The sequence below is a fragment of the Orbicella faveolata genome, unplaced genomic scaffold, assembly GCF_042242905.1.
Source record: "Orbicella faveolata isolate gen_17 unplaced genomic scaffold, um_ofav_v1 contig_12, whole genome shotgun sequence".
In the NCBI taxonomy this organism is placed as follows: domain Eukaryota; kingdom Metazoa; phylum Cnidaria; class Anthozoa; order Scleractinia; family Merulinidae; genus Orbicella; species Orbicella faveolata.
Window position 1 is genome coordinate 2,569,674 of NW_028301539.1, and position 7,694 is coordinate 2,577,367.

General features: G+C 41.0%; 1 protein-coding gene across 1 annotated transcript; it reads right to left on the minus strand.

Annotated features, from left to right (window-relative positions):
* Positions 1 to 319: 319 nt before the first annotated feature.
* On the minus strand, positions 320 to 7,431 carry LOC110054987 (organic cation/carnitine transporter 2-like). The gene is made up of 9 exons (XM_089282018.1): positions 6,996 to 7,431; positions 4,154 to 4,388; positions 3,738 to 3,933; positions 3,130 to 3,357; positions 2,778 to 2,912; positions 2,306 to 2,388; positions 2,100 to 2,220; positions 1,529 to 1,595; positions 320 to 1,127 (listed from the first exon to the last, which is right to left on the minus strand). Exons 1-9 carry the CDS (start codon positions 7,305 to 7,307, stop codon positions 930 to 932), a joined length of 1,575 nt encoding a protein of 524 aa, XP_089138144.1. The 5' UTR covers positions 7,308 to 7,431; the 3' UTR covers positions 320 to 929.
* Positions 7,432 to 7,694: the final 263 nt, after the last annotated feature.

Sequence of the window (7,694 nt, forward strand, 5' to 3'; positions counted from 1 at the left end):
AACAGCAATGGGAAGAGACGAGTGAGCGCAGGTGGCAGAGAGCAGATTTCTCTGTCCTCAGAGCCAGGCGCGACTTTTTCCTGTGACAACTGCGACGTGCAGAGCCTGATTTAGAATTGGCCTTTACAGCCACACCTGGGCTGCAACTCAGCCACAAGATCTTCTGAAAACGGACGATCGAGACGAATACAACAAAATTAAGGAAAATCTTACTATCTGTTCTGTGGCTGGTCAGCTTTGAAATATTTCTCCAAACGTTCGCCAAAGCTCAATGGAGGTATTGTTCAAAGACCTTCCTCACGGACCGAACAAAGTCAACTAGAATAAGATGAACCTTTAATATATTACCACATTATATACCTTATACTTTTATTCCGTTTTATAACTTCTTGATGCATCACATAAATCTATTTGGACCTATGAACATGCTCAATGAAACATCAAAACGTACAGCCGTTTTCTAAATTAAGCGAAATCTTAATGACAGCGAAAGCAAGTTGTTAGGCTTGCAGCATTTCTCTCGTTAGTTCTGCTAACTAAACTGAGCTAGTTCTATTTTCTTAACGGCGGCAAGAGCTAATAATTCCTCCATCCCGACGGTGGAGGAAGCAAATTCTCCTAACTGATCTTCAGGCGTTTCGCACAGCGCTTAAGTAAACGAGTCAAATTGAAGGCCTTCCAAAACTAGCTATTTTTCGCGCGCAGCCATATAGGTCGTATTAAAGAGGTTCTTTAAATAAGAAAATGACTGACTGAGCGAAACAGAATAAAGTGACCGTATTAACAGGATGGCAGTAAGGCGGGGTTCCACTACATAAGGCCTGGGTCAAAGGCTTTTCACGACAAAGCTTAATTGCCTGAGTTCTGCTACTCAGTTCTAGCAGTCCCTGTTGTTCGCTATTGAAAACTGTGTATATCTTTCTACCACTCTAAACAGCAGACGTGTAGCCAGCGACTTCGTTCTTATCTTCCACAATAACCAATTCTTCTTCTTGCTCAGAAGTTTCTTTGTTAATAAAATCCGGAAGAGGTTTTCCTCGTGTCTCGGGCAGCATGATGGCGATGAGTCCGGCTGAAAGTGACGTGGCACCAAAAACGATTGGAGGAACTACCAGTGGTGTACTGTCCTGTAAAGAGGAAATAACCAATGATAACCGGTTAATAATTGCCATGTCGGACCTGGGTGTGTCCGATTTTGAAAGAGGGCTTTATATGAACTTACAAGCGTCTCCAGTAACGAGAATCAAACACTTATTACTTCAGCTGCAAATATAAGGATGATAGTTAAAAACGAGAAGAAATGTTTGTCGAGGTCTCACTTCCGAAAGCAAGTTGAAACCTGAAAAGTGTCAGTTCCAGAATTCATTTTCAAGCATTTTTCAAATTAACTGTCCAAGCCTTCATGGAATAAAATTAGGTTTGCAGAAAGGACGATGAAAGTTGCCAAGGTAGGACGTACTTTCTAAAGACCTGATTTTATGTGGATTGCTCTATTCTGATCTAAGATGTGTAGGATTTTTTTCCTTACCACTATGTATGGGGCAGCCATTCCTCCAATTCTTGCACACAGAGAGGAAAATCCCACTCCAATTGTTCTGTACAACAGAAATTAACGAAGAAAAGCGAACAATACCCTAATTATTTTAATGTCACCTTATAGGTTTACTTCACCGCTAGTCTGATTCCCAGTGATATAAATAAACAGAACTTTATAATTATCATGGCCATTTCCGAGTTACCTTATGCCTCCATTTCAAAACGAACCCTCGTGCAAAACCTTTCATCTGAAAATAAGTTTGATTTTTTTTTAAAACACATTTTCAGATAAATAGTTTCGCACAAAGACTTGTTTTGACACCGAGGCAAAAGGCAACTCGGAAATGGCGGGTGTTGGAAGACAAAAGAAAAGAGATACTGCACTCAGCAAGTTTTCTTCCACGCGGATCGAGCAAGAGAGAAATGCTCGCAGTCTAGCCTTCGATATTTTAAATTTCCTCAAAAATTACCAAAAATAGCTATGGAAACAGTCTCTCCGCAGAAGAGATATTCTTATACGAGGACATTTAGTAGTTATCTAGACCTACGTACACGTTATTTACCTCATCACTGTTGGATACAGCTCAGCCGTGTGGATATATATTTGGTAATACGCTGCAGAGATGGTGAACTTGCCGATCAAGGCCAGTGCAATGACGAGGGAGGTCAGATCATTTTCCTTCCCTGAAAACATTTGAAAGAAATTTGACGTTAATTATTTTTTTCAGCAAAAATCAAGACAACGCTGGTATTTCTATTTTCTAATTACCAGAAACTTGTATCAAGAAAACACAGATAAGAGCGATTCCTCCAATAATGTAATATGCCATCAGTGGAAAACGACGATTCACTCTGCAAATGAGAAATAGAAACAGATTACTTAGGAATTTTAACAAACTTTCAGAGGTTAATTATCGTGCAAAAATAACGGCCTCTGATCACTGTTATCCGGAAGTGATAAGAAGCGCTTGAATTCTCACGTTAGGACTTAAACAAATATTCGAAAAAGATAAGATTCCTAAGTCATGATATATTTGATCGAGGGAGAGTCTAATTTTCGTCGGCCGCGTATAATTGTCGCGGGATACGGGTCGCGGGTAAGCTGTCGTGGGAAAGTTGTCGTGGACACGAAGTTTAGACACTCCCTACGTCATGTATATTGGACTGTCGTGTGCTGCACTAGTGTAGTTGACGTAAAAGAAATAATTTCAGTTTTAACTGGTTTTTGCTCTCACTCTCACCTCTCGACTAAGTAGGTTGCGAGTAGGTACGCGGGAATTTCCACCAATCCGGAAGCAGCAAAGTTCAAGTAAAAATCTCCCGCCAAATTTCCCGAGTTGAAGCTGAGCCCGTAGTACACCATGCTGGTCACACACCTGAACGAAACAAGAACGAGTTATTTCTTACTCTGTAATCAGTCAGGTTAATCTCGTATGTAGCCGTGGGAGGTCTGGGTTTGAGATTACCTTCATGTCAGTCCAAGTCTCCTGTCAGTCAATCAGTCAGTCAGTCAGTCAGTCGGTCGGTCGGTCGGTCGGTCAGACAGACAGACAGTCTGTCCCCTCCCTCCCCCTCCTCAACCAGTTAACTTACCAAGACCACGCTTCGATAAGAGTGATTCTTATCAAGTATTTGGTGCTAAACAAATGCCACAAGTGGTAAGTCTTGGTTTTCTCTTCCTCTTTTCCATCTGTTTGCATCGTCTCTATGGCTCCCTCGGGGTACTCGTACCCATTCTGCCTCGCCATTTTCCGCAAGATTTCTTCTGCTTCCTTGACTCTGCCTCTGGCGGAAAGCCAGCGAGGAGACTCTGGAATCAGCCTAGGAAAAAAAACACGAAACAAAACATAAGTTAAATCGAGTTTAGCAGTGTCTTTGAAGAACAGTTATCCCAGAATCTAGACTCTTAATTAGCTCAAAAGCTCTGAGTTTCCTTAATGGAGCAAACTCTTGTGACCGAAATTTTTGTCCGAAATTTGTCCGAAATGCGATAAAAAGTGTCCAAAAACTAAACGTCCCAAATAAAAAATAAGTAATGTATCGATTTGCGCACTTATTGCGAAATTTAATACATATAACCACTGACAACACCTTTTCAATAACCATGTTCTGCTGGCAGTGAGTGGTTCTTATGTTCTTACCGCTAAAAATTCAGATAGATATTCCACGAACACACGTTTAGAAGAATGCCTCACCCTTACCAGTAGTAAGCAATAAAAGGCAAGTTAAGCAGCGTGATCAACAAGCTGAAGGTTTTCCAGTCCCTGACAAAGTACGCAATCAACGCTTGCACAGCAATCCCAACCCCATAAGCCACTTGGGATAAACAGTTCGCCCAACGTCGCCATCGAGGTGTGGCTATCTCGGTCATTAGGAGAAACCCCGCTATAAGACATCCTACCGAAAGGAGCAAAGAGAGTAAAACAAAAATAAAAATGAACGACAAGCAGGACACGCAGGCCACGCAGATAAGAGATAATTTTCATGCCATGACGAGAGAATTCCACGCTAACTTTCACCCAAAAAACATCGCGAAGTAACGAGCGCAATATCGTTTTTTTGGTGAAATATTTCGAATTCTCTTGTCATTTCTGCCGTTTTTAATCGCTTAACTCACCTCCACTGCAAATTCCGAGGGGAACTCTCAGGACGACATACATAACGAAGTTCACTGAGAAACTTTCAATCAGGGAGGCAATAAACTGAACCAGCATGGTGATCAGAAGGGTCACTCGGCGTCCAAACCTGTCAGACACCCAACCAAAAAAGTACGCACCGAACAGCTTGCCCGCGTAGAATATGGTCTTTGTAAGTGGCACATATTTCTTGGCATCATCGCATAAAATGTTCCACTGAAAAAAAAAAACAAAAAACTATAAGACTAACAGTCACGCGTTTGTTAAAGAATATTAAGGTGGTATGGTACCCTCAATATGGACCAAAAAGTTTGTTTAAATATGGTGAAGAAAGATCAATTGTGTGCTATTGCACTCAAGAAGAGAAATTAAATTTCTAGAGTTTTACTCAAAATGGTTGCTATGGAAACCAGCCACAGCCTTTTGAAGAGTGTCTTATAGTATTGACGCCAACACTTCCTGCTCTTTTACAAAACAAGAATTGACTGTCAAATAAGCATATCATGTAAGTTTCTGTTTCGTTCTGTGATATGAACCTAAGTTTTGACAGTTAACTCTTATTTTCAGTGCTTTTTACAGCTTTATTTGGAAATAACCTTATTTTTTACAACACCCAGTGGACAAATCATCTCATGTCACGTGACAGACCTTAAAATGTTACGATTTTTTTGGTTTATATCATCACGACACTATTGGTCTTTGATGAGCCTAAGTTTCAGAAATTCTACTTAAAAACCTTGCAAAGTAGAAATGTTGGCGCGAAGTCAGTCGGTATAAAAGCAAACTTTTGAGAAAAATGCACTTTAAGTTTCTTACACGAAGTATTAAGCATTCAACGAGCCACAAATAGTTGGGGGGGGTGCAGATTGGATCTCGGGGGAGGGGGTGCAATGGTTGTTCTATTTTGTAAAAAGTTACCGCAGTTGTGGGAAATATTCCTTGTCATAAGGAAAATGAATGAGCCTGTGATGGCAATTCGAGGCAAAGCTTTTCACAAATAATTATACCAATCGAGTTGTGCATGTCTTAAAAGTTTTTTCTAAATAGTTTCGTTCATATAAGTTAAAAATAATCTATATTTTTGGTCACGTTCTTATAGTAAACAGTCGTTGCTATGGCCGTTGCCACGTGAAAAAACTTATACCACTGTGTACTTTCCTTAAATTTCACACTCATCTGGTAGGAAATTCGGCAAGATCGTTTCAAAATGTTTTTGACCAGTCCTCAAGGGTCCTAAGTCTTGTATTTCCAAGAAATTGAATTTTTCATGAACATCGCCATATTTTAGGGTACCATACCACCTTAAAGGCGTGATGAAAATTCTCACGTCTCGTAAAATTTTGGTACATTTTACTGGTCTGTTCGTCTCGAATTTTTCACCCGATGTCCTCCTGGAGTATCGATTTCTTTTGCTATATAACAGAAGTCTTAGGGCCTCTTCATATGAGCCCGGCAGCCGGGCTGGCTTGGTTGCCGAGACGAATTTTGTTGTCTGTTCATATGGGATATTCCAGCCCGGCCTACCGGGATGAAATCCAAGAAACACAACCAAAATAGTGGAACATAAACTTGTATCGTTCGCGGCTGTCGCAGCTTTGTGAACTCTTGTAACTTTACTAATAAAGCTAATTCGCATACTCCTAAAGTATAAATACATACAAGACAAAAATTATGCCATTTTGGCCGCTATGTTGCGAAAGCGAAGCTATTTTGTCTAAAAAGTTTCGTCCCGGTTACCCGGGCTGGAGTGTTCATATGAGAAAATTTTCATCCCGGTTAGCGAGATATCGGTCGCAAAAACCGAGATCTCGGTAACCGGGCCAGCCCTGCCTCTCATATGAATCCATCGACATTCTTACGAAGGAAAGAGTGGCGAGGCAAGATCTCGGAAACCAAGCCAGCCCGGTTGACCGGGCTCATATGAAGAGGCCCTTAATCTTGGGCTCGAAACATATTAGCGGTCTCCAGGCGGGCATGTCCGATGCAAGAATTTAGCAAGTCTGTGACATACAGTTTCGCATTAGATACTTACTATTTCAATTATTACTTTTTTTGTTGAGTTGAATTTGTTAAAGATGATCGAGCGGAATTTTGAAAATATTATAGTAAATATTTACTCTAGCGAATTGCAAACGCGCGAAATGTCTCTCCAGGGCGATTAATTTTCCTGTAAACAAAGATCATATTTCAAAAGCTGTCTGATTCTGTCCGTCTGAGTTTTAGTTGATTCTGAAGACCTCTGAACAGAAGACTTTTCTGTATGATATGCGAGCAGTTCTTCGAGCTCAAGAGGCCGAGTAGACGGAGAAAGGATCACTGTTTGATGTCTCCGCCGGCAGACTTACTTACGTGCAGTAGACTCGAGTCTTCTTACACGGCACGCAATCGAAAGTATGGTCACGCAATCGAAAGTATGGTCACGCAGACGCGAAATACTCCAGGGTGAGGTTGGAAAGACAGTGCAAATCGAATTTTGTGACAGCGACACAACTTTTAGATATTACATTTATATCCTCTTTCAGACTGAAATGATCAACTAGGCTGCAATTTAGGGCAAACACGAATAAACCTATTTATTTCAGGATTAGGAAAACAAACTGCACAACATCAAAACATAGCTCCCCGTACAGCTCGTATCTATGTTTCCCTTGACTTCACGAGATTCATTTTTGCGGTTGTATTTGAGACTGGACCCAAATCATGGAAGAAAATTACTACTAATATCTCTAGTTTTCTTCATTCTCGAGCAACACATTGAAGTGCATATCGAATGGGAGATATATATAGTCATAAGGTGTGCGTGATTAACACTGCATCACATACCTCAGTGACGATGGAGGAGTAAGGCACGCGATAGCCGGCTTCTTGGCATGTCCCATTTTGCCATGCTGCACAAAACGTCTTTCCTTCTATCTCCGGGTTTTCAACGCAGTAAAGTTGACCTTCTTTTGGTTTAGCGGCGGCAAAAGCTGGAGCGTAAGTGTACCATGCCTGTGGAACGGCTGCGAGGAAAAGCAGAACCCACTGAATGTGCTGAAATCGGGACCAGCCACCGATTTTGAGCAACAACTGGTCGAATTCAGTCTTTTTGTAGATTCGGCTGAAGGCGCTATCGTCTTCGGCTGATTTCGACATTCTCAATTTGTGAAGAATACGATCAACAAAACAAATATGTCATGCCAGTCTGGCAACGATTACACTTTGCAATCAGATGAGACGCGACAAGCGGTATCAGACTTCGACAGATGTTAATGAGTTTGACGGGATAATACTTTTTAAGGTTCTATAGTACCATGGAAACAAAGTATTTTCCTCAGCAATGGGCAAACTGCAACTTTTTCGCTTTACTGAGCAGACAAAAAAGGCAAAAAGCAGACAAAAGCAAAACAAAAAGAATCAGTATTTTTTCTTTAGTGTGTTAACCCCTCTTCGCGGCAAAAGAAAGTGGAAAAGGAAAAAGGGAAGAAGTTGAAAATGAAGTTTCCTTCTTTCAGTCTTCTCGCAGGCTACATTGTATTGCAT

What these genes read in the sequence shown, in the direction of transcription:
- LOC110054987 (XM_089282018.1), bottom strand. Translation starts at nt 7,307, where the DNA reads ATGTCGAAATCAGCCGAAGACGATAGCGCCTTCAGCCGAATCTACAAA. An exon ending in ACTCCTCCATCGTCACTGAG is followed by an intron (nt 4,389 to 6,995) that starts GTATGTGATGCA and finishes TTTTTTTTTCAG; the next exon opens with TGGAACATTTTATGCGATGA. An exon ending in CTTATCGAAGCGTGGTCTTG is followed by an intron (nt 2,913 to 3,129) that starts GTAAGTTAACTG and finishes TGTTTCGTTCAG; the next exon opens with GTGTGTGACCAGCATGGTGT.